This window comes from Erythrolamprus reginae, chromosome 3 (assembly GCF_031021105.1).
Source record: "Erythrolamprus reginae isolate rEryReg1 chromosome 3, rEryReg1.hap1, whole genome shotgun sequence".
NCBI classification, from domain to species: Eukaryota; Metazoa; Chordata; class Lepidosauria; order Squamata; family Dipsadidae; genus Erythrolamprus; species Erythrolamprus reginae.
Window position 1 is genome coordinate 134,021,384 of NC_091952.1, and position 27,386 is coordinate 134,048,769.

The 27,386-nt window shown below is 40.5% G+C and overlaps 1 protein-coding gene and 1 non-coding gene across 8 annotated transcripts in view; both read right to left on the reverse strand.

Annotated features, from left to right (window-relative positions):
- The window catches only part of RABGAP1L (RAB GTPase activating protein 1 like), a 224,733-nt gene that overhangs the window by 109,158 nt on the left and 88,189 nt on the right, over nucleotides 1-27,386 (reverse strand). For 5 of the 7 annotated variants that reach the window (XM_070746727.1, XM_070746725.1, XM_070746728.1 and 2 more), the window contains exon 13: nucleotides 5,745-5,858. In XM_070746727.1, coding sequence (XP_070602828.1) covers nucleotides 5,745-5,858 — 114 coding nt within the window. Of the gene's footprint in view, nucleotides 1-5,744; nucleotides 5,859-6,556; nucleotides 7,775-27,386 lie in introns of those variants that run through there. The other 2 variants (XM_070746732.1, XM_070746731.1) reach the window with 1 other exon arrangement.
- Nucleotides 24,939-25,043, reverse strand: LOC139166079 (U6 spliceosomal RNA). Its single transcript, XR_011558886.1, has one exon. It is a non-coding gene; the product is annotated as a U6 spliceosomal RNA (small nuclear RNA).

Here is a 27,386-nt window from a genome sequence, read left to right on the forward strand (position 1 = left end):
AAATAGGTTTCATTTTTATCTTTTTGATAGAGTATTAACAAACAAGCACACAATATGTCTACTAAAACATATTGAGACTTCTCAATTATAATCACAATAAATTGCTTCTGATAAACAGAAATTACTAACTTGTGTGAGTGTGAACAACCAGCCTCACATTAAACTTTCATCCACAGGAGTCCAAGCAGCTGAAAATCATTACTTTCTGCCAATTATTTTGGTATCCTGGGGAAAAGGTATCTATACTACACATGCAAGCAAGAAACCAGGTCACCAATATTATTTCATAATGTAGTACAACACAGAAAATCAATAATGTTACATGATGGGCAAAAAGGCCACATTGCAGATTCCCCACCGTGCTTTCAAAAAGAAAGATTCCATTTGCAAGCCCCTTGTAAGTGCCTGGAAAGGTTCTGGGCACCTAGGAGTATTAATTAATGAAGATAATATTCAATCCCCTTTCCAAATTGACATTTGGCCCTGCACAACAGCAATGGGCTCCTTTCTGTCTTCACTAACACTCCAGGGTGAATCTAGCATCTGGCCCTCAGCTCTTAGATAAGAGCAGCAGTTTTCAAAGTATGGTTTGTGGATCCTTAGGGGTCCTCAAAACCCTTTCAGGAGGGCCACAAGGTCAAGCCTTGTACAATTGAACTTGCTGAATGCTGCCTGGATGAATAGTCACTAAAAGAAATCACAGCACTGGCTCTTGCCAATAATATAGAAGAGCCGGGGTGGCGCAGCAGGTAGAGTGCTGTACTGCAGGCCACTGAAGCTGACTGTAGATCTGTAGGTCAGCGGTTCAAATCTCATCCCTGGGTCAAGGTTGACTCAGCCTTCCATCCTTCCGAGGTGGGTAAAATGAGGACCCAGATTGTGGGGGCAATATGCTGGCTCTGTTAAAAAGTGCTACTGCTAACATGTTGTAAGCCGCCCTGAGTCTAACTAGAAGGGCGGCATAAAAATAGAATGAATGAATGAATGAATGAATAAATAAATAAATAAATAAATAAATAAATAAATAAATAAATAAATAAATAAATAAACTTGCTGACTTAAAAACTTAGCTGCAGCCCTGAAGATGGAATAAATATACTGTCTTGGACTTCTGGTTCCTTCTTTCATGAGATCCAAAGCTGGGACTGCGATCTCCATGGCATGTTCCGAACACTCCACATCTGAGAGTCTGAATTTGGACCTTAGCCCCCAACAGCCCCCCCCCCCCACCGTAGAGGGGGCCAAGCAAAGGGGATCCACCCAGGAGGGTAGAGGGATCTGCATCTGCCTTCCTCAAGCTGGGAAACCCCTAGCTGATGCTGTGGAGCTGCAGCAGCAAATATGGCTGCCACAAAGCTGAAGGAAAACCAAAATAAACAAGAATGAGCAGAATGAAAAGTGGGTGATTTGCAATCTGGGATAAAAAGGACTGTTTGCTTTTCAAAAAAAAAAACCCCAAAAAACTGGAGGGGGAGAAATAAGGAAGAAATTGGAAGATTTAAAAGAATAATAATAGTAATAATAATTTATTAAATTTGTATGCCGCCCCTCTCCGAAGACTTGGGATGGCTCACAACAATAATAATAACAGTGTTACAATGTAAAAAAATCTAATATTAAAAAACATATAAAAAACCCATCATTTAAGAACCATGCAACACATGCATAAAACTATAAAAGCCTGGGGGAGATGTCTCACTTCCCCCATGCCTGGCGATACAGGTGGGTCTTAAGTAATTTGCAAAAGACAAGTAGGATGGGGGCAGTTCTAATCTCTGGGGGGAGTTGATTTCAGAGGGCCAGGGCTGCCACAGAGAAGGCTCTTCCCCTGGGGCCCGCCAAACGATATTGTTTAGTCAACGGGACCTGGAGAAGGCCAACTCTGTGGGACCTTATCGGCCGCTGGGATTTGTGTGGCAGAAGATGGTTCCAGAGGTATTCTGGTCCAATGCCATGTAGGGCTTTAAAAGAAGATGTGGTTTTGGAATGATACCCTATTTTAAAGGGGGGAGGGGGAACACTGATACTTGAATTGAAGTTGTCTTTGACTTAATATAAATTGACTATTATATATACTGGATTTATAAATATAAAATAACAAACCAATTGTTAACGTCGGCTTGGGCCTGACACTGAGAGCACAGAATGATGAAGAGGAATTTCTGATTTGAATTAGGAATACCATTTTGGGGGGGAAAGAGAGGGTGTAATTCTTGAGATTTTTCTTTTTGCTGGACAAATAACATGGATTAAACTTTCCTGCAAAAAATGATACCAAGTGGAAATAGAAATGTGGTACCCCAGGATACTAAGACTATTGTAAATAAGCAGCAAATGGGAATGGAAGATATATTTCAAGTTATGGATCGTATAGAATTGAAACTGGAAATAAAATGCAAAAAATAACAAATGCAGAGTGAAAGAAACAGAGGAGGCAAGAAACAAGCAACACAAAAAGAAAATATAACAAAGGGATGATTGAAATACATAGGCTGAAAACGTAAGCAAAGCAGAAGGGAAAGATCTCTGGAAGGGCCAGGAATGATGCTCTGGATTCCTGCCTCCCTCCCTTGTTCTCTGCCTCCCTTCTTTTATTCCTCATTGTTCTTTCCCTCCATCTCCCTCCTTCCTTTCCCTTCTTTATTCCTTCGATCCCTCCCTCCCTTCTATTTTTCTTCCTTTCTCCCGTCTTCCACCCTTCCTTCCTCACTGTTCCTTCCTTCTACACTCTGCCTCATCCCTCCTTCATTACTTCCCCCTTTCCTGCTTCTTTCTTCCTCCCTTCTACTCTATCTTCCCTTCTTCCCTCCCTCCCAGTCCCTTCCTCATTGTTCTGTTCTTTCCTTTCTTATTCTTATTAAGGGGCGTGCATAACCTTATTAAGGGGCGTGCACAACCTTCCGTCCCCTGTCCAATTGTCTCTCCTTTATCTCCTTTATCTTTTCTTCCTTTCATATATCTTCTCCTCTATTTTTATATCTTTTCTTCTATTCTTTTCTTTATATATATTACTACTTGTCTATCCTCTTCAATGTGTATTGTGTATTGGACAAAATAAATCAATAAAAAATTAAAAAATTAAAATAAATTCTCCTGCATGCCCTACCTCCCTTGAATTTCCACATAATTTCCCATTTGCTTTCCTTGTGGGAAGCTTGCAGGAAGAAAGTTAAGTGGAGAAGCCAGTAGGAAGATGCAAATCCAAGATCAACAAGCCAGCACATGGCTGCAGCCAGGTGGAAGAGGGAAAGAGTGTATGTGCAAGAGTTCAAGTCAGGAGGAGATGTATGGGGTAGAGAAGAAGTATTGTGTGTGTTGGTGATGATCAGAAAATAGCAAATTGACTACTGCGGCCAGGTTAATTTATGCCCAATATTGGAAGAATGAAGAAATCCCTCAGGAGGAAGAGATCACAGAAAAAGTCATACTCTGCGCAGAAACGGATAAGTTAACGTTAGAAATCAAAAATAAGGAAGAATCAGACTTTTATAAGTGTTGGGAGAGGTTCTATTGGTGGTTAGAGAGAAAAGGAAAAAAAAACGTGGTTAAAATAAGATCAGAAAAAAATGCCTGGTATTAGAATTTGTTGTTAATATTAAGATATAGAATGTTTTGTATAATTTAAGGTGTGTATTCTTTTCCAAAACTGGCGTATGCAAATAATTTAATAGAGCTATAATAGAATGTTACCATAGTTGGAACCATTTTTTCTATAGGATATGCTGTAAATGCATCCAAATACTGTTTGTTTTTCTTTGTTCTGTTTTTTTTAAATGTAGTGGTATTGATTTATGTATTGTATATATGTGTGTGTGTGTGTGTGTGTGTGTGTGTGTGTGTGTGTGTGTGTGTATAAAAATAAATTTATTTATTAAAAAAAAGGAAATAGGAAATTGAGCAGCTTTGGTCAAGAAGAATACACAAGAGAACATGGGATGGGATCAGCTGCAGGAGGGACGAGGTGAGAAGGATGTTGGTGTCACATGGATATGAAAGAGATGCCACATTGGATCAGAGTGGGTGCCCAGGTCAGAGACAATGTGCAGGGGGGTGGGGTGGCCAAGAAGGGTACTCAAATCGGGGAGGGCATGCAGGGGTACAGAAAGATGCCACATGGCTTGGGGAAATGCACAGAGGGGTAATGTGAGAAATTCTTCCTTCTTATTTCTCCCTACTTTTCTTCTCTCACCTTGCCCTTCCTGGCAAGTAAGTGACTGCTGCCAAGTGGGGGAGGTAGAAAATGACTATGGGAGAGGCTGGGAAACTACTACAAGACATTGAAAATGATCGCATGACAGCAGCAGCAGCAGAAGCCTGGCAATATTGAAACGGCCATAACTTCCACAAATTTCATTCGCTTTGGGAGTTTATGTCCTAAATTTTGGACACATTCTGTAAGTTAGTCCATTTCAGGCATCTTGGGTCAATAATTATTACCCTATGATGCACTGTTTTATTTATTTATTAGATTTGTATGCCACCCCTCTCCACAGACTGTTTTGCTCAGTTGAAGGTTGTAGAAATCAGTGTTTTAGTAGTATATTGATCCTAGTGCAAGCCAAACCTTATTTCCTTGCATTCCCTACCAGGGCCTCCCCATCTAATCTAAACTGCAAGATCTTAACATCTGGTTGTTTTCAGTTAATGTTAGGTGTGAAACCCAATCTATTCTGATGTCATACTACTTTTCCACTTCTCTAAATCCATTTTAATTTGTTGCACCAATTTATAATAATTATATTCTTTAATTGTTACACACCTTGCTGTTAATTGGATTTCTAAATATTAACTTTCTTGACTATCTGTATACCTATTTTCCTCATTAGTTCTTCTTTCCTGTATGTCTACAACATTTTAACTATTATTTTGTGTTTTTTTCTTTATTTATTTTCAGTCCTGCAACTTCACCATATTCCTCTATTTTCCTAATTAGTTTGAGTCCATTTGCTTGTGGGTCTTCCAAGATAAAAACCCAGTCATCTACAAATGCCTATAATTCATACTGTTCCTTTTTTGTTTCCGTGCCTTTAATTTTTTGGTCTGGTCTAATATTTATATTTAGCGCTTTCAATATGAAACTGAATAGTAGATAGTGGACATCCTGGTCTTGTGCTTTTTTTATATTGAAATTCTCTGTTGTGTCTCCATTTACCATCACATTTGCCATTTGTTTGTAGTGTATTGCCTTTATAGTGTTGGTGAATCTCTCACCAAGGTCCATATATTTTAATTATAGCGGCATGGGTTGCCAGTTTATGGTGTTGGGTGCTTTCTGCACATCTGGGAAGATCAATGCCATTTTTTTCCAGGATGTGCTCCATAGTATTCCAATGCATTTAAAATCAGTCTCATGTTGTTTTTAATCTGTCTCTTAAGCAAAAAGCCCTTTTGATCTGAATGTATACATTCATTTAGAAACTTTTTAGTCTCTCTGCCATTACTGAAGCGTATAATAAGGAGGAACTTTCTGACAGTGAGAACAATCAACCAATGGAACAGCTTGCTTTCGGAAATTGTGGGAGCTTCATAACTTGAGACTTTCAAGAAGAGATTGGGCTGCCATTTGGAAGAAATGATGTAGGGTCTCCTGTTTGAGCAAGGGGTTGGAGTAGATGACCTACAAGGTCCCTTCCAACTCTGTTAATCTATTATTGTACTACTATTTGTCACATAAATTAGAAAAATGTATGCAACAAACCTGTCTAATTTCTTAACAAAACTCCAAGACATTTGAGCAGTTTTACCTTACAAATCTTATATAGAGAATCCTGTCCATCTCCTCCTGTATCTTTAAAATATTCATGTGCAGGAAATGTACGATGGATATCTCGTGTAATGACACTCTCTTGGGAAGATTCCTGCAAAAAGAAGGGAAAAAGAAAATCCAAACCATATTAAATGTGGATAGAAGAACACAGTTATTAAAATATAAACCACGTGCTTGGCAAATTTTACAACTATACAACTTTAAAATATGTTGACAGAGCAGGATGGGATTCAGATTATTCTGCTTTATAATGCATACAAATTAAATAAATGTTTACTTCTTTCAAAATAAAAAGCATTGCTTTTACTGTCTTATGACATATCCTGTAAGAATCTGCTTTGGGTAAATTAATAAAATAATTCCCATTTGAGTCAGAACTAACAGAAAATTACCATAATTGATTAATAATTTGTTAATATGAGTTGTAAACCTATATACATTTCCGTTATTAATTATATATAAATAAAACTTTTTTTAAATATACAGAATATAAGTCTGGAGCAACTAATTCCTTAGTATGCATTGCTTCCAATTCCAACGCATCTTAATTTACCAAAAGAGAGTTAGACTTCTAAATTATTTTTAAATTTGAGAAAGAAAAAGAACATTTTGCTGATTTCAGAAATGGAATGGTACTGGTAAGCAAATATTATTTTAAATGTGAAATGTGAAGTTTGAGTTATCAAGCAATTATGAATGAGGCATGAAAAAGCACGTGGCTTTTATGTTCTACTATATACAATGACTTCTGGAAAACTATGCACATATTAAGAAAGCATCAACAGTCTCTTGCAAAAAATATAAATATTTTAATACACAATTAGAGCAACCTAAATCCAGATATATTGCCAAGCTAGTTATCAGTCTAATTTAGTTGCAGAGTCAGTCCTAGCCATTTTAATTTGTGGACATGCATTCAAATAAGAATAATCTTCACACCTGAATCTCATTCAATTGGTTCATAAATTTACAGTATAGAGAAGAACCACTGTCACTTAAATCATGAATGCAATAACAAAAGCCTGTTTTAGGATGATTCTTCACATACCAGCTAATGGGAAATCTGAGGATAAAGACAAACATGTCCCCTAGCTCACTAGTTTCAGTTGTTTCTGTTGCCTATTTTCATTGTGTTCAGGAATTAACCTACTTTTAATTTAAATTAAATTAAATTTAAATTTCAGAGCAAGCATCTACATCTTTACTAGGCCAGGAAATACATTTAGAATTTTGAGAGTATTTTAAGATCATTTTCACAAAATGAGTCCCTTGGTTGATACGTTTAATAAATACCAAGCCTTGCCCAGCAGTTTTTCCTGTGGATATAAAATTGGAATGTAAAGATAATTTGCCTACTCATCAATTCTGACTGAAAACTGAAAATAACCATGGAGAAAGGGGCGAACCACTGCATGTCATGTCCTCATTCATGATCCTCCATTCGGTCCAGAAGGATACTATGATCAATTATACTAAAAGCTGTTGAGAGATTAAAGAACAGCAGGAAAGATTCAAGGTAGAACCTGGATAGAGTGTCTGATGTTGTAGTTAAGTACATCCAACCTTGAAAACAAGACATTATGAGTTCTAGGCCTCCCTTACACCTGGAAACCAGTTGGATGATTTGGGGCCAGTCACTCTTGAAAATGAGTCATAAGTAGCTCGGAGAAGATCCAACATAAGTCAAAGAGGGCAGTTTGGACTGTCAGTGGATTTTTGTATCTTTGCTTTCATGGCATTAGTTTGTAGTGCTTATTCTTGAGCAGCAGGTATTAAACCTTCTGTTTCTTTCGTTCTTGATGGTTTCCAATCAAAGCCATGCTCCTGTCAAATTGTTATCACATTTTCCTTCAATGTTTTTCAAGTGCTGTCCATGTGAAGCTTTTTCCATCCATTTAATCTATTATCCAACTGTTTTTCCTTATTTGTTTCTGTTATTTTTATAATGTTCTCCATTTTGCAACAATGCTGCAAAATCTTTGCTTCGTTTCCAATTTTATATACTTTCTGAAACAAATCCACAGGCATACATTTCTTAAGTCAAAACTAATGAAATTGAACTTTACAATATGCATAAAATACATTCTGCTCTCATTTCATTACAAGGGGTTCTGTTGTCCATATATTATAAAAAATGAATGTAAATAATATTCTATTTTTAACCATGTCAACACATAACTGCATTATCACAATAAAAGTACAAGATGTTTCAAAGTTAAAAACAAAATTCAAGTCATGTATTAAAAAATTATAGCATGTGAGTTTTAAAATGCAACTAACAGCTTGTTAATCAACATGTTTAAAAATATTTAACAGCAAAGAGTAAAAAAAACAAAAGTAGAATTAACATTGGTATTTTGACTATTTAAAACATGTGTAAACTCTAGTTTGTGCTTTTTGTTCAATTGGAAAGCAGAAAGCAGAATATTAAAAATAATTTAGTTGATGCTTTATACATTATTGAACATTGTTGAATTAGAAATAATCTTTAACTCTTTCTTTTCCTCTACAATAACAACCTGGAAAATTATTATATAAATATTTATTCATTTCACAACATTTATTGCCAAAGGAAGGAGAGGGGTCAGGATAAAATGCAGCATATTTTTCTCTGCACAATTGTGCTCCCCCAGAATTATTTTTAAAAATCTACGAGTCTGCGGAGAGGGGCGGCATACAAATCCAATCAATCAATCAATCAATCAATCAAATTGTCTCCCTAAACATATTTAAGTGACAGATGCTTCTATGTACACTTTCTGGGTTTTAATAAAGTGCAGAGCAAAATAAAACACAATTTGGAAGAAAAGATAGATCAGGCACAATACAATGACTGTGGAATGCAGTATTTTGAAATGCAGGATACTGTATTCCTTCATAAGCCAGGTGAGGAGGTGGAGGGCTGACTTACCTGGCCATTTATCAAAGGTTCTGAATAGGAGAATTACCAATACAGTCCCATGGTGGATTGCTGCCAGTTCGGACTGGTTCTAGAGGAAATTTGGCATGGTTTCCTGAACCAATAGTGATCTTTGACTGGCCATGCCCCCAAACTGATCCCTGGTCTCTTAGCTGTTGCATGCAGGAAAAAACCTTGCAAAGTGAAGTAAAACTTCTCGCATGGTGCTCACAAGTAAACTGCAGATTAGAGGCAGCCGGTAGATCGCTGGCTCACTGCCTTTTCCTCTCCAATTTGTTAGCAAGGATGTCTCCCTTGAGAGGCTTCAGAGGCCGAATCTTTCCCCCCCCCACCTCCTCTCATTGCAAGGGCTTTGCGGCGTGGGAGGATTCTTCCTTCATAGGCTGTGTGGATGGGAGCGGCTGTCTCCCGAGGTTTGGGGAGGGAAGCGGGGTGCATTAAATAAAAGTAAAAGGGAAGCGTGATGGTGCGAAAGTTGTGCATTTGGCAGTGGGGTGCAATTTGGGAGTGGCAGATGGTGCCAGAGGGCCGCGAGATGCGCATCTTACCAGATCCAGGTCATCTCTCAGCCGTTGCTTGCAGAGAAAAACTTTGCAAAGTAAAGAAAAACTTCCTGTGAACGTCGCAAGAAGTTTTTCTTTACTTTGCAAGGTTTCCCCTGCACGCAGCAGCTGAGAGACGTGACGGAGCTGCCAGTCTCTACATGTCTCGCAAGAGGGCGTAATTTGTCAGTGGCAGATGGGGCAGAGGATGGGGCAGGGCCACTAAAGAAGGGGAAATTTTCCTACCTTTTCTTGTAGGCATGGCTTGGTGGGGGGGGTTTCATTATTATTATTATTATTATTATTATTATTATTATTATTATTATTATTATTATTTAGATTTATATGCCACCCCTCTCCAAGGACTCGGAGTGGCTCACAACAATAAAACATCATATACAAATCCAATGTTAAAAAAAGTTTTAAAAGACCCCTATTAAAAGCAGTCATACAACCCAAACATACCATACATAAAGTCAAGGCAGCTGAGGATATATCAATTCCTCCATGCCTGGCGACATAGATGAGTTTTCAAAAGTTTGCGAAAGGCATTTGAGTGGGTGTGGGCGATATCAAGTTGGCCATGCCCACTTAGTCACATGACCATCAAACCACACCACAAAGTAAGCCATGGCCACAGAACCGGTAGTAAAAATTTTGAGAACCTACCCCTGATACATACCAAAACCTTCAGTTTGAAATTTTGACACATTTAAACTGAATGAATGCTTTGAGTAGACAATACATAGGAAGAGCCAATGGCCTAGAGAAAAGGCAGGCCTAGACCACCCTGCTTCAGTTTTTATAGGGATGTGGTGAAGAGTGCACAAATGAAGCCCAGCTGTTTCAGTGAGTACAAGGAAATAATTCCATTTGACTATTTATGTCTTTGTTGCTGAAACAATCTTCTTGTCTGACAAAGAATAGTCAGTTAACTTCAAATCCTCTCTATATCATTTGACAATGTAAGAGAAGAAGAAGGCAGATCTTGTTTCTCTGTGGAGAAAGTAGATCTGATCCTTCTCAGAAAAGATATCTCCAGTGCAACAGAAAAATGAAAATCAATCAGGGTCATCAAGTGTGTTGTTGCTCATAAAGTTACCAGGGAAACAGATAAAATTCGTCCCCCCCAAAAAAAGGAATCCATCCCCCAGGTTCTAGGTCTTGGCGACCCTGGCTACACCCACCTGGACACGCTCACCCAGCCCCCCAGAAGTCCAACACAACCTCAATGCAGCCATCAACGCAATCAAGTTTGACACCCCTGGCCTACAAAATAAAAATAAATGCTGAATTAAAATTCCTTTGAGTTCATTTTCAGCAAAGAAATGAGAGGTATGGTTCCCTCTCCCAGAATGAATTTAGAACATTCATACCGAAAGCTATTTGCCTGTGTTCAGAAATCTTCCTTAAGACTAGAAATTTAGACTTTTTGTCAACAGCATTGCTTCATCTCCTTAGTAACTGACTGCATTTCTTGTAACCATTTCTGCAGTACTTGCCTGAGGCAGGTTGGAATGAACTATAAATAGCACATTCTGCCATCTGTCTTTTTATTCCAGTGTTAGCACTGAGTTTATGCTTCACTGATAACCACCCATGTGCTACACCTCCAGCAGCTGTAGGTAATAGTAGCACAAGGCCAAGTTAATGCAAAGAACAGAATCTTTTAGTAAGACAATTAGTCAATGGCTTGATCATCATCTTTTTGTTTTAAATCACTGTGTTCATAGTACCAAATTACCATCATTAAAAATCTGATTCCGTAACCTCTCCTAAAAAATACAGTTAAGATTTTTCAGAGATTATGGGATGTGTATATTAGATATTAGATTAAATACATAAATTACACTAGAAAGTTTGTAACCGAGCAAAAATTATATTTAACTCTTACTTCAGAATAGAATAGAATAGAATAGAATATATTTTTTTATTGGCCAAGTGTGATTGGAAACACAAGGAATTTGTCTTTGGTGCATATGCTCTCAGTGTACATAAAAGAAAAGATAACATTTTTCAAGAATCATGACACATAATGATTGTCATATGGTGCAAATAAGCAATCAGGAAACAATCACTATTAATATAAATCGTAGATTAAATAAATCAATTACACTAGAAAATTTGTAACTGACAAAAATTGTATTTAATTGTATTCCATATATCGACATCAAATATGCTTAAGAGATCTCAAGAAGGAAGAATATAAAGGAATCAAAAAAATAAGAATCAATGTTAGTAAAAGCTCTAAGAAGAAACAAATACTTTTTTAAAAAGGTCTGAAAAGAGAAGAACTATTTAGATTGGGAATGGGATGGAATTCAGGTAATAAATTTTCGGTAGCTTAAAAGAGAAAGCAAGCCAATTCATTTTCGCTGTTAATACAAAAATTCTCTGAAATGCACAAGACACAAATAACGAGAGCATCCTATTTCCCCCCCTCAAATACTTATAGAGAATAATTTGATTTTTTAAAATTCATTTTTACCTCAGACCAGGTAACACCAGCTGTACCATTATTTTTAAATTGTTTTCTTCTTAGTCCTAAATTTGTCTCTTGAAGTATATTTACCTCTTAAAAATGCAATAGTTCAATAATGTTAAGTTTCTGCACATCACATGAAACAGATGTATCAATTCCTCATAAACTGACTTATTAAATACAGATGTAAACATTTATGAATGCAGTCAATTCAAATATTTATTACAGCCATAAGGCCTGTATAATACAACTTTTATTTTTAAGACTTTTAGCTAATTAAAATATAGTACCATGCTCTATTCTGTTTAAGGAGTTATTTTCAGGCTGACCTGTTCCTAATTCTCAACTCTTGACGATGCATCCACTTTCCTGGAAATGTCTAATTGATTTGTTACTAAAAAGCTCAGGTGCAGTGACACCATGCAGCATTTATTTTTGTAATTTGTTTGTATCACCTTAGCAACTTATTTCTCTTCTCTAAGAAAGGCTGTATAGACAAGAGGTTCATGGCTGCTAGGAATAGGAGGATCAGTATATTAGACTACCTGCCCTTACTGTTATTGAAAACAGTAGTATATTACTCTTGCAATTTAAACAGATTATGTTGCACACTAAACATGGAATTCTTAGCACATGGAAATGTACATATTAATATCTTCTAGAAAGTCTTTTCCCTAGGCACTCTCAGGATCTTCATTAACAGGATTCTTAATGGCCAATTATTCATCATGGGCTTCATTATTAGAGTGTGAAAATCAAATTCCACAGACCAAAGATATCTTAACCAGGAGTTTCCCCAGGGTTTAACAGAATAATAGCGTTCGCAGGAACCTTGGAGGTCTACGAGTTCAGCCCTCTGCATTAGTAAGACTTATACCATTCTGGACAAATAGCTGTCCAATCTCTTTTTAAAAATTTCCACTGATGGTGCATCCACATCATCTGAAGGCAAACCATTCCACTCATTAATAATTCTCACTGTCAGAAAATTCTCCTTAATTCTAGATTGGTTCTCTCCTTGCTTAGGTTCCATCCATTGCTTCTTGTTCTTGTTCTTCTTTTGGATCTTTGGTAAATAGGTTGACCCCTTCTTTGTGGCAGTCCCTCAAATACTAGAATATTGCTATCATGTTTCCCCTGGTCCTTTTCACTAGACATACCCAATTCCATTCTTCAGCCTCCAAACCTCTGTTCTGCCAGGCTTCTTGACACGAGCCCCCAATTAAGTTCAAAGGTAGGAATTCAGACACACACAATTGTAAAGTCAATAACACTGTTTTATCAAAAGGAAAATACGAGCCAAACACACTTTTAGTCAGTCTGAGTGCTCACCTTCAAAGCAACAGCCTTGAATGCTGTGAAGAACAATAAACAAACACAAAGCAGATAAAAGGCAGCTGTAAAGACGTCACAGCCACCCTCCTTCAAGAGTTCTCAAGTCACAAAATTAACTATGAAGTATTCCAAACGTCCTGGAAACAGTTCAAATAGTTCTAGTAGAATCCTGATTCAAAGTACACTTCTCTCCTTCATTGAAGGGATAAACTTCCACGCCCAGAGGCAAAAATACTGACAATTTAACAGCAGCCCCATTAGCCTAATTACCCCCAGCCACAGGTGCTCTCCCTTATTTCATGTAGTATTTACGCAGTTGCTCTTTTCTTGACATTGCCCTGCGTCTGCGCATATCAATGAATGTCTCCTAATCTGTATCCAGTGATGATAATGATGATGAATCACTCATGGGACAACTCTCTAATGGGCTGCCTGTAATTACCTCTTCTGAGGATCCCATTTCATTTTCACTATCTTCTACAGACCCTTCGCTGTGGGAAGTAGTGGGCAGCAAAACTTGCCTCTGACAATGGGAGGATTCACCCACATCAACCCCCACAGTCCTTGAAGCAGAAGCTGGCCCAGAGCCAACCACAACAACCCCTAGTCATCTTTGTTGTTTTTCTCAAGACTCTCTTAGAATCTCAACATTTTTTTAAATTATTGTGATGACCAAAACTGGATGCAGTATTCCAAGTGTGGTTTACCAAAATATTATGAAGTGCTACTAATATTTCACATGATCTTGATTCTGTTAATGCCCACTAGGGTTGCATTGGCTTTTTTTGGTGGTTGAAGCACATTATTCGCTCATATTTGTTCTGGTTTCTGGTAGAACTTTAGCTATTACAAATAACTCTTCTAAATGCAGTATTTCATAAACAAAGAAACTCCATCTTTATTTCTCTTCCCTTCCAAATTCAAAATACAGTTCATACTGGCACATTCCTCTTCCTCCTGTTATCTTTCTTAATTGCATTCCTCATACATTCCTCCCAGCCTTCTCCGTTTAACAAGATTTATGTACTCACAGCATGATTCAAAAACAACAGAAATGACTGTAAAATAACACAGAATGCATTTGCTTGCTTGGGAGCTGAACAGAAATACCTTTCATTTTAGCCCTACAACATTGAAGCTCCACCCTTCTTCCCCACTGACTCCCTGACATACCAAATACATCACTCCAGTATTTAACCCATTCGTCTCTTTAATATCTTCTTCCAAACACCTGATCCTTATGTTTTTGGACCCTTCTGAATTTAGGACTGACCCAGCGAACGTCTGATTCTTCCTCGCTAGATTCTGGACTCATAGCCACATCCTGTGGCTGGCCTCCCACCTGTACTACTACCTGTAACCCCGGGCCCACCACTAATTCATAAACACTATCTGTATCAGTGTCCTCAATTTCTTCATCATCCTCCAACTGACCAGGAGTATGTACAACAATATTTAAGTAAATGTCCATTAGGACTCCAAAATCCTGTCATAGTTATTGCTATTGAATTATGTTCTACCTATTTTAAACCAGTACTTACCAAAGAAGTAGGTTGTCGTTTACTTTGTCAATGCCTTACTGAAATACAAATACAGTGGTACCTCAAGATACGAACTTAATTGGTTCCAGGGGGAGGTTCGTAAGATGAAAGGTTCGTAAGACGAAACATTGTTTCCCATAGGAAACAATGTAAAGTCAATTAATCCGTGCAAGAACAAAAAAAAACCCGCAAAAAAAAACGCTGCCGCCCGGCTGTCACCTTTTAAAACAGCCAGGGGGGGGGGGGGGGGCTTCCCAGCAGCCTCCCGAACCTGGAAGTTTGGCAAAATTTCGGGGTTCGGGAGGCTGCTGGGAAGCCCCGCAGCCCGGCTGTCACCTTTTAAAACAGCCGGGCATGGCGGTGACGGCGGCGGTGCTGCTGCTCCGGTCGCCCGATTGTCTCCTGCCTCCCGCGCCCTTCGCTTTGGAAATGGACCCCGGCGGGACTCGGGAGGAAAAGTGGGAAGGGGCGCCAGGGAGGAGACCCTTCTCCGTGGGGATGCTGGTCCAGTCATCCCCCCCGCCCACGAGAAGCGGGTTGCGGTTTTCCCCGCACACCGATGAAGGTTGGGGAGAGCGGGAACCCCGGATCCGCCCCCTCCCCAACCCATTTCACTTTTTAAACAATGCCAGGGAAGGGACGTCTCCTTCTTCTTCGCCCGCAGCCTGGAGAGGGAAAGGGCCACCGCGGGGCTGAGCGGGCGGGGTCCGGAGAACAATGCCTGGCGCCGTGCTCCGATGCCCGAGCTCCTTTCGCCTGCGGCTCTCAGCCCACCGCCTCGCTGGTTGGCTTCTCCTCCTGCTCAGCCTCGCCTTGGCCTTTGTGCGCGGCTTCTCCGCCGGAGCTCTGCCGCGCGCGCCCCTTCGCAGCCCCCTCGCTCCTTGCCCCCTGGGCTTGGGGAGGGGGCGGATCCAGGGTTCCTGCTCTCCCCAACCTTCATCGGTGTGCGGGGGAAAACCGCAACCCGCTTCTCGTGGGCGGGCGGGTGACTGGACCAGCATCCCCACGGAGAAGGGTCTCCTCCCTGGCGCCCCTTCCCACTTTTCCTCCCGAGTCCCGCCAGGGTCCATTTCCAAAGCGAAGGGCGCGGGAGGCAGGAGACAATCGGGCGACCGGAGCAGCAGCACCGCCGCCGTCACCGATGAAGGTTGGGGAGAGCAGGAACCCCGGATCCACCCCCTCCCCAAGCCCAGGGGGCAAGGAGCGAGGGGGCTGCAAAGGGGTGCTTGCGGCAGAGCTCCGGCGGAGGAGCCGCGCACAAAGGCCGAGGCGAGGCTGAGCAGGAGGAGAAGCCAACCAGCGAGGCGGTGGGCTGGGAGCCGCAGGCGAAAGGAGCTCGGGCATCGGAGCACGGCTTGTCAACCGGCGGCGCTCCCACCCTTCTTGAAAGCTTTCTGTGACGAAGCGCTGGGGGAGTGTCAATTCTCCAGGTCCGGAGGCCCCTTCGGCCCCACCAAGCTTCATACAAAGCCAAGCTTCCCAGCCAGCAGAAGCTGCTGTGGTGACGAAGGGGGTGTCAGGAGTTTCTCCCCACGGTGTCCTTGCCCTCCCGATCGGTGGGGAGAAGCTCCTGATGCTGCGCCCCCCTCACCTCCACAGCAGCCGGCTGGGAAGCTTGGCTTGGCCAGCACCCAGCTCTCCTGGCGGCCGCTTTCGATGCGGAGGCTCCCATGATCTCTCATCGGAATCCACACGCCTCTGCCTCCTGCTTTCCCTGGCACTTTGCTTGCCTCCTGCCGACTGCCCGCTTCCCCGGCTCACTGCTCCAGTCAGCTTCTAAGGTGCTGGCTTGAGCGAGCAATTCGCTTTGTCCCTACGGCACTCGGGACAGGGGGCTGGGCTGGATTGAATTAACCTGTTTCTCCTAATCATCTCCAGTTTTTTTAAAATTGGACACGGATTCAATTCCAATGGGTAGATGCCAGAACACTTAGAATCCACAGTAAGGAAAGGAGGAAGTCGTTAAGAATGCAAAGCGTTGGGATAGGCAACCGGCAGGCAAGGCAGCCCGCCCTGGGAATCCGAAGCCTCGCTAGCCTGGGTTGAATGAGCAGAAACTCCAGTGCCTTGAGCTTGGCTGTTTTCATTAGAAGGGGAACTGTCAAAAAAAAAATCCTGCTCATTTTAGATTCAAAATAAGGAAATTAGCGTTTAATTTTTTCTAAAGGGGGGATTCCGGAGTTGGAAGCTTGTAGAAGAGGAATCTGACATTGCCAAGGCACAAAAAAAAATCTAATCAAATTGTTGCCCTGAATCATGCATGGTGTTAATTCAAAAGCAACTCTAAATGGCTCTCCAGCTTCAGAGAAAAAAGGGGGGAGGTCTCATAATCAACCACAACTGTAAAGAACTTTTGCAAATTGGTGTTTTTGTTTTAATCACTCACGGTGGCCAGGCGCACGTACACGCTACCCAACAAGCTGCTGATTCCCCCTTTCCTTTCTCCTGTTGTTGCTTTGAAAATGCCAGATCGTAAATTGCTAGCGTTTTCACTGAGGGAAAAGGAGAAAGTGAAAGGGAGGGGAGTTAGCTTCCTGCTCCGGGAAGACAGAGAGGGTGGGGGCTGGGAAGGGAGTTCCCTCGAATGACAATCAAGGACATCAAATCAGTCTTTGCAACTGACAACTGACCCCCTTCTCTATCTCCATGCAAAGCTCTGCAATGCAAAGTCAGTAGCCCGGGTGACCTGATTCTCTCTCCACTTTCGCCTTCTCCTTTCCCTCGTCGAAATCGCAGGCAATTTATGGTCTGGCATTTTCTTTCTGTCTCTTTCCTTCCTTAATTCTTTCTTCCTTCCTTCTCTGCCCACTTTCTTTCTCTGTCTGCCTGCCTTCCTTCCTACCATCTTTCTGCCTTCCTTCCTTCCTAACTTCTTTCTTTCCTTTTCCTTCCTTCCTTTTCTTTCCTTCCTTTCCTTCTTTAATTTCCTTCTGTCTCTCTTTCTATCTTTCTTTCTCTCTCCCTTCCTCCTCTTCTCTCGGCGTTTATCGATCCATTGCCTCTCTTTCCTCCCCACCCTTTTTAATTTTGTGGAGAGCCGAGGTGACAGAGGGGGGAAGGGTAGGAGAGGGCGGTTTCTGTCTCTTTCCCCTCCTGTTCACTCGGGACTGGCGATGAGAGTCACGCACCAGCGCCTGTGTTCCTGCGCTCTCTCTTCCTCCCTCTCTCCGCCAGTGGAAGTCAGCGGCAAAGGGTGGGAGGGATTAGTTAACTTCGGCAGTGTCGAGGAGGGGAGTTCTGCCTGCCCAACGCACACGTAAAACAGGCGAGAGAGAGCAAAATAGGCAGCATCGAGAGTTGGGATCCCATTTTTTCCCCCTCCTCAGCTCTGGAACTTTGGCTGTTTTTACCCAGCTTTCTGCCTTCGCTTCAGCCTGAGTCACTTTCGCAGCTGCAGTCACCGTTTGCCTCGGGCCGAGGCGGTCCACCTAAGGGGGAAAAGCTGCCTCCCGAGCCCTCTTGCCTGGTGGGAGGCGAAGTGCTGGGGTGGGGGTGCCAGGCCAGCCCTCCTGCCTCCCCCCTGCACTTCGCTTCCCATCGGGCAAAAGCGCTCAGGAGGCCACGGGTGAGGGGCGGGGAGGATCGGGAGGTTAAGTCTGCAGCGGCTATTGCGGTGGGGACCTTTGGGTTTTTGGCTGAGGGGGAAGGTGAAGCACTGGGGTGGGGGTGTTAGGCCAGACCTCCTGCCTCTCCCCCCCAGCCAAAAACCCAAATGTCTCCGCCGCAGCAGCTGCTGCAGGAGGCTTCCTCACCCCTCGCCCGCAGAGCGCAGAAGAGCACTCTTTCCTGACGGGAGGCAAAGCGCTGGGGTGGTGGGTGTCAGGACAACCCCCCACCCCAGCTCTTCACCTCCCACCGGGAAAGAGTGCTCGGGAGGAAGTTCTGCCGGCCACGAGCGAGGGGCGGGGAAGATTGGGAGGCTTAAGTCCCCTATAGTGGCGGCTGCGGCAGCGACGCTTTGGATTTTTGGCTGGGGGGAGGCAGGAGGGCCTGCCTGACACCCCCCCTCCAGCACTTCACCTCTCACCAGGCAAGAGCAATCGGGAGGCAGTTCTGCTGGCCATGAGCGAGGAGGATCGGGAGGCTTAAGTCTCCTGCAGGGGTGGCGGCGGCAGCGGCAGCGAGGCTTTGGGTTTTTGGCTGGGGGGGAGGCAGGAGGGTCGGCCTGACACCCCCCCTCCAGCACTTCACCTCCCGCATGCAGATGGATGAGGAAGGGGGGCATCTGGACCGGGTGCTTTGGCGGGGAATCCCGGCGGGTGGGGAAAGTAATGGAGAATCCCATCGGGGCAGTCACAAGGCAGGGGAATCCCTCTGTCAGTAACAGCGCACGCGCAGTAAGAGAGCCCACGAACCCGGGCTCAGGTTCGTAAGACGGAAAGTGTTTTTATGACGAGGCAAAGAAATCTTAAACCCCGGGTTCGTATCTCGAAAAGTTCGTATCACGAGGGGTTCGTATCATGAGGTACCACTGTATATTATGTCCAGAGCATTTTGCTAGATCACTAATTTAGTCACTTTGTCAAATAATAAGATTTGTTTGCCATGATCAGTTTTTGACAAACCCAAGTTGGCTTCTTTTAGATATTTGCAGATCTGTTGCTTGATTATAATTTCCAGGATCTTCCCAGGTATTGATGTCAGACTGATTAGTCTATAATTTCCTGGATCATTTTTTCCCCTTTTTTAAAAAGATAGGAACTATATCAGCTCTTTTCCAGTGTTCTACTAGTTCCCTGGTGAAAGATGTGAAAGATATAGTTCAATGGTTCCAAGATCACACCAGCCAGCTCCTTTGGAACACTGGGATGTCATCCACCTGGCCCTGGTAATTTGAACCTCTCCAAAGTAGACAGGCATTCTCTTAACATTTTTTTACCTATTTTAACTTCTATTCATATTCCTAGTCTATGTTTTACGGTCCTGTTTTTGGTAAACTGGACTTTTACTTTTTTCATGAAGACACATACAAAAAATGAATTAAGCAGCTCTCCCTGCTACCCATCACTTCTTTGACAACTTTTCTGATTTGTGGAGTTATTGTTTCCTTAGTTTGTCTTGCATTTTGCATGTTCAAATAAGATTTTTTTAAAAAAAATCTTACTTTTGACATTTGTTGCAAGTTTTTGTTCATTGTGAACCCTAGTTTCCTGTATGTCTACTACGTTATATCCATTGCTAGGTTATATCCATTATGTTAGATGTTATAATGTATTATGTTATATCCATTATTATGTTTATAACAAATTAGGTTATATCCACTCATTCATAGCACAATTTGGAGGAAAATTTTCCATTGTACATCCAAAAATGATTAAAGGGATAAAGGAAAAGTTTGATTAGATGATTGATTTTGAAACAATGATTTTGGATTAAAGATTTTTATTAAATATATATATATACATTTTAAATACATATATATTTAATATAAATTATAAAAAAATATAAAGATCAATTGACTTGAAATAAGATTGTGAAATTAATTGTAAGAAATCTTCCTATGGAGAAAGCTGTTGTTTTGAACACCTTTTAAAAGCATGATAATATGGAACTTTGAAGGTTGGATGTTAGAGGAAACCAGAAGGAACTAACAATTAAAATTAAGGAGAACAACACTTAACATTTTAAATATAGAACAGAGTAAAATATTTTAACATTGGACATATTGAAGGATATTTTCAATGCACCCAGAAGTTAAGTTTAAGAGTGTATTCCTCTACAGATACTTGTAAATGGATACAACAAATGATAAAATATGTTATTGAAAGATGAACATGTATTACTGATCAAGGCAAAGACTTAAATCCATCTGAAAATGGATTTAAAAATAGAATGAAATGGGAAAAGATGCAATACTGGACATATAAAGAAATTGGCTGATGTTTCAACAACTAAAAGTGATACATAGCTAAGAGAGTGATCTGAGTAATTTTCCTATACAGTATTGGATTGAGAAAATAAGTAATTTTTTAGAAGAACTAAAGCTCTGAAGAATTTTGTGAGAAGGGATAAAGAAAATATGAAAATAAATAAAGTTTGAGGGGACCAGAAATCAAAGTGTTAAATAAAAGGAAGGAATATAAAGCTTAATCTGATCAAGTTTAAAATAGATATGTTGTCATCGCTGATAACTCTTAATGGACTTTTTCTGATCAGGAATTAAATGTGGAGTTTTTAAGGATTTGTTTATAGATGAGAGATAAGATATGGCAAGAAGAGATAATTTATTGTATTTTAAAGAAATGTGGTAAGTTGCTAAAATTGTTCATCGTGAAGAAGGAAAAACTAATTTCTTCACATATTTATTTTCTTTTTATTTACTATATTATTATTTTCTATTTTTTCCGTTTTCTTTTTTCTGTTCCTTTTTTCTTTTTAATTTTTTTTGTGAGTGTAATTTTTAATAAAATTACAATTTTGAAAACAGAAAAGGATTCAGGGCTGAAAGAATAGTACAGTGGTACCTCAAGATACGAACCCCTTGTCTTATGAACAACTCGAGATACGAACCCGGGGTTCAGAAAAAATTTGTCTCTTCTTACGAACTTTTTTCGTGTTACGAACGCCAAACCCGAACTTCCGGGTTCGGCCTTCGGGAGGCTGCTGGGAAGCCCCCCGGCTGTTTTAAAAGGTGACAGCCGGGCGGCGGGGCTTCCCAGCAGCCTCCGAACGCCAAACGCAGAAGTTTGAGTTTGGCGTTCGGCTTTGGGAGGCTGCTGAGAAGCCGCCCGGCTGTTTTACAAGGTGACAGCCGGGCTGGGGGGCTTCCCAGCAGCCTCCCGAACCCCAAACTTTTGCCAAACTTCCGGGTTCGGGGCTCAGGAGGCTGCTGGGAAGCACCCTAGCCCGGCTGTGACCTTTTAAAACAGCCGGGGGGCTTCCCTGCAACCTCCGAATGCCGAACCCGGAAGTTCGGGTTTGGCGTTTGGGTTCGGGAGGCTGCTGGGAAGCCGCCCGGCTGTTTTAAAAGGTCACAGCCGGGCTGGGGGGCTTCCCAGCAACCTCCCGAACCCCGAACTTTTGCCAAACTTTCGGGTTCGGGGTTCGGGAGGCTGCTGGGAAGCCCCCCAGCCCGGCTGTCACCTTTTAAAACAGCCGGGCGGCTTCCCAGCAGCCTCCAGAAGCCAAATGCCAAACCCGAACTTCGGCGTTCGGCGTTCGGAGGCTGCTGGGAAGCCCCGCTGCCCGGCTGTCACCTTTTAAAACAGCCTGGGGGCTTCTCGGCGGCCTCCTGAATGCCGAACCCAGAAGTTCGGGTTTGGCGTTCGGCGTTCGGGAAGTCGCTTAGAAGCCCCCAGGCTGTTTTAAAAGGTGACAGCCGGGCGGCAGCGTTTTTTTGCGGGGGGGGGGGGGGGTGTTGCACGGATTGACTTTACATTGTTTCCTATGGGAAACAATGTTTCATCTTACGAACCTTTCGTCTTACGAACCTCCCCCTGGAACCAATTAGGTTTGTAAGACGAGGTATGACATATCTCTGCTTTAAAGGATAAGGAAGGTGCAATAAAACGTAGTAATATAGAAATGGAAAAAATAATGAGAGACTTTTATGGGAATTTATATAAAAAAGAACATATTACAATGCAAACTATAGAGGTTAATGAGAAATTAACGGAAGAAGATAGACAAATTTTAAATGCAAAAATAACAAATGATGAGATATCTAGAGTTATTAAAGGGTTGAAACCTGCTAAAGCCCCAGGCCCAGATGGTTTTACTGGTGAATATTATAAGACTTATAAGAATGAATTATTACCGCATCTGGAAAAATTGTTTAATAATGTTTTTCAGACCTTTGAAATTCCACAGTTGTGGAAAATTTCAGAGATTATAACTATCCCAAAGCCGGATCATGATTTAATGGATCCAGGTTCCTATCGCCCTATCAGCTTACTTAACCAGGATTACAAAATATTTATGAAAATATTGGCAAACAGGATAGAGAATATCTTACCAAAGATAATTGGAGAAGACCAATATGGATTTGTTAAAGGAAGAAAGATTTATGAACCAATTAGAAAGGTCGTTAATGTGATACACCATGCTACCACTACCAAAAGAAAACTAGGTATTTTAAAATTAGATGTGTACAAAGCTTTTGATAAAGTTAACCATGATTACTTGTTTCAATTGTGTAAAGATTTAAATATGGGAGATTCCTTCTGTAGAATTATAAAAACAATTTATAAGGATAATATAGCTTATATTAGAGTAAACGGTAACAGAACAGAGAAGGTTAAAATTCAGAATAGAACTAAGCAGGGTTGCCCACTATCCCCAATGTTATTTGCATTGGCAATTGAGGTCTTAGCAAATAAAATTAAAAATGACAAGGAGTGGAGAGGTTACCAAATAGGAAAACTTGAATTAAAATTAAATCTTTTTGCAGATGATGCTATAGTATTGACTGAAACCCCAATTGAAATGATGAAAAGAATAATGATCTTACTCCAGGAATTCAAAGACCAATTGGGTCTTACGGTTAATATAGAGAAATCACAGATAATTTGTTTAAATACAGGCCCTAAAGAGCAAATCGAGATACAAAAAGTGTCAGGATTGAAACTAGGATGTAAAAAAATGAAATATTTAGGAGTTTGGTTGTTTAAGAATCCTAATAAAATTGCGGTGGTTAACTATAATTTAATATGGAAGAGACTTCAAAAGCAGATAAAAAACTGGAGGGAAAAAAGGTTGAGAAGAATTGCCAAGATTAGAGCCCTCAAAATGATGATTATACCAAAATGATGTATTTATTTCAGGTTTTACCAGGTACCTTTCCTGGTGCAAAATTGAGAGAATGGGATAGTAAATTAAATTTTTGGATTGAAGGAAACAAAAGGCCTAGAATAAGAAAAAAATGGCTGTTTGCCCACGAGAAAGAGGGGGGGTGGGGAAGCCCGTGCTTAGAATTATATAGAGAAGCATTTCAAATAGAAAGATTAATGGAACTACAATTATGGGGGGGAAAGAAGTGGGTGAAATTGGAAAAGGAAATTAACAATATAAATAATAAGGAGTTATTATTTAAAAAATGGAGTAAAATAGAAATCAATAATTTAACCGACCCTCTGAAAGCAGGTTTAGAAATATGGTTTAAATGGCAGGGGAAATGTGGAACTAGAAATTCAAAATTATCAACGTTACACGTATTGAATACAGGTAATGATGTTAACTTAAGCAGAATTATAAAAAAATTAAATAGCAAAGGGATAATGAGAATTGAACAATTATATGAGAAGGATGGGAGAGTTAGCAGAACTTGGTTGGAATGGTGGCTCGGTCAACAGAAATGGCTGCAGATTAATGCAATAAGTAAATACTTAAATAAAAGTGAGAATAAAGAAGCTTTCTTGCGAGAAGAAAATTGTTTAGAAAAAATAATAAAAGAAAAGATTAATGATACAATAGCTTGAGCTAGCAATATATATAGAATGTTATTGCAAGTGGAAGAGGAAGTAATAAAAAGTTTGACAAGATGCTGGCAAAATGACTTACAAATGGATGAAAGTGAAATGAAAGAAATAGTAGAAAATATACATAAGATTAAAAATGCAAGAGTTAAAGAGATGAGAAGGAAAATCTTACACAAATGGTATTACAGTATACACCAGCACAACTTGCACACTTCCAGGGGAAAGAGAAAGGTAACTGTTGGCATGGTTGCCAAAAGAAGGGAATTTTTATGCATATGTTCTGGGAGTGTGTAGAAATTCAGAAATTTTGGAAGGAAGTGCAGAACGAAATTAATAAAATGTTAAATATTAATTGGACAATTACAAAAGAAATAGCGATTTTAATTAAACAAAGAGAACTAGGAGATTTCAAAGAAATAAAAACCGCAGCATTGGAAAGTGCTCAAGCAGTAGTGGTATTGGGTTGGAAAGAGTCTATAAAATGGACACTACAGAATTGGTACTGGTACATGGTGGATCACATACATTTTGAAATCATGGAAATAAGATTAAACAACTTTGATGAAAACAAACTGAAGAAGCTGATGGTACGATGGAATAAGGTGAAAGGTTATATGTTGAGTAGAATCTGTGATGTAAATGTGAAAAATAAACTGCAATCACTCTTTTAGTAATAACAAATGCAAAGTAGTGCCAAGGAAATATATATATATAAAAACTAGTAAATTCTGAACCCCTTGTAATGGGTGGTGGCGGTGATGGGGGTTTCTCTGTCGGTTAGGGGATGGGCACATGCACTGTGCACTGTTTTATGTTTGTCTTTATGTAACCACATTTATAAAAATCAATAAAAATATATTTAAAAAAAAAAAGAGGTATGACTGTATTATGAGACCATCTGACCCTTTAAGGCTGTTCAAAGCCATTCCAAATAAATAAATAAAAGACACTTCAGAAATTTGAACACTTTCCTTGCAAAGAGGTGATGCTAATCTTCCCTGTATCATTTCAATTTTAGTATATACTGTGCTCATGCAAGAGGAAACTGTTCCTGAGGATCTTTTTAACACTGACAAGGCACAATTCTGCATGACAGCTTGCAGCATCCATCAAGCAAAGGTTATTTTATTCTATGCTTCACTGAAGTACATAATACAATCGCTAATCATAGCAGAGCAGTTCTTGTGACATAGCATGAATCAGTGTGTGGGAGGCTGTTCCTTTAATTTAAAGATGCAAATACAAAAAATGGGTTGGCAGGGTGTCTGTTATGCTGATTTCAAATAGGTCTTTTATTCTCCCCAGTTTTCCCCATCTCGATCTCTATCATCCTCTCCCATAGCCTACTGCTACTTTTTACTATATCTTTCCAATATTCTCTATATGCTTGATTCCTGTGTCTGCTTTCCCATTCCCTCAGTATTCTGACCCATTTGCTGTTTTCCACCTCCTCTCCTCTACTATTATTATCTCTCAACCAAACCCCAACCCCTTGCTCCACATATAGTCTCTTTTTGTCTCCCATTTCCTCTGCTGCATTGTTTCCCAACCTTGGCAACTTGAAGATATTTGGACTTCAACTCCCAGAATTCCCTGAAGTATCTTCAAGTTGCCAAGGTTGGGAAACACTGCTCTACTGAAGGATCTTACTTATTCCCCTACCCCCCCTCCCCATTCAGTAGAAAGAATTAGCCCCCCCCCCCCTTTAGAACCTCTGCCTTATAGGGACCTGGATTTATTAGACCTGTCTAAACAGTAGATTTAGATTTGTCAGTTTCTTTGGCAACTACTTAAACAGACTATCTCCATCGGGTAATAACCTTTGTTTATCATTGGTTCGGTTAGGAGAACTTAAAGAAATCTCCCGAATTGTTTTGATCCAGTCCAGAAGACACTGGTGAATAAAAACTGAGAATCAGAAAAAAAGGGTTTCTTTGTAAAACCTGTAGAGAAAAGAACAAAACTAGGTGGTTTTGATTTGACTTGGTCATTCCTACAGGCATGATGACTACAGACCCAAAGAACTGGAGGGAGGGAGGGAGACAAACAGACAGACAGGCAGCCAGAGAGGCAGCCAGCCAGCCAGACAGCCAGACAGACAGACAGACAGACAGACAGACAGACAGACAGACAGACAGACAGACAGACAGAATCAATATTCCAGGAGGTTCTCATGCAAAATGTTAATCCAGTCAAAACAAGCCTTCTGCGACTTCCAGGATCTTGGCCCAGGAAGTGCAATCTCTTATTTTAGAACTCTTTCAATGACTTGATCTGTAAGGAAGTCATGGATATCTATTAGCGTGACTGCTAATAAAAGATTTACAACATTGTAATCATGGGATTGCAGTCCCATAATTACAGTACATTATAATAATTTTCTGCTGTGTAGCACATCATTACTTCTTTTCTTTTTAACTTGATTTTATTTATATTTTCAATTTATAAAGCAACCTATCTTAAATGCAAGACTCCAAGAAGCTTATAGCAGCTAGAAGCACCATCTGGTCTTTGTAATTGCCATTTGTTACAGGGTAATACCTATTTGAAGTGCTCAATTCAGCAATTCTAGCTCATAACCTCTTCATAAAATAATGTTTGGCTTCTTTGCTATGATTTCTTTACATCTTGAAGTACAATCCTTGTGCCTATATAGCAGTAAATCATTTAATGTGCATGCAAAATTCCTTGTATCCACAATCTCTGAAAAGACTGGGTAAACCCTCTGGATAACAAGAGTTCAAAGCATGAGAAGAGGAATGTCTTGTGTAAATTTCTCCTTCTGTTCTTTTCATATCCTCCTGAATATGGTATGGTACCATATAGTATGGTATTTTCTTCTGAATACCAGTCTAATGGTGTCAATTAGAAGCAAGAAAAGGCCAAAACACTCACAACCAGGCGGTACAATCAGGGATCAATGTAATATTTGACTCCTTGCACTTGGGCAACAATACACTTTTTGAGATATGCATAATCCATTGTAGGAACTATAAAGTTGTAGAACAGCACAGTATAAATCACTATTATTCATGTTTTATATTTCTCCTATACAGAGACCTGCTATTTTTAAATAACCCTTTTCTGCAAAAATTCTATAATTATCTTTTCTCAAAATAGATTATGCTCAATCCTACTTATATAATTGTTCATTTTTAAAACACTCAATCAATGTTAAAGTCTATAATAGAAGTTCTGAGTAGTCAGGATCATCATCTTTAAAGGTCAATAAAATGTTTTATCAGTGCTGTACTGCAGGCCACAGAAGCTGAGTGTAGATCTGTAGGTCAGCGGTTCAGATCTCATCACTGGTGCAAGGTTGACTCAGTCTTCCATCCTTCCGAGGTGGGTAAAATGAGGACCTGGATTATGGGGATACCATG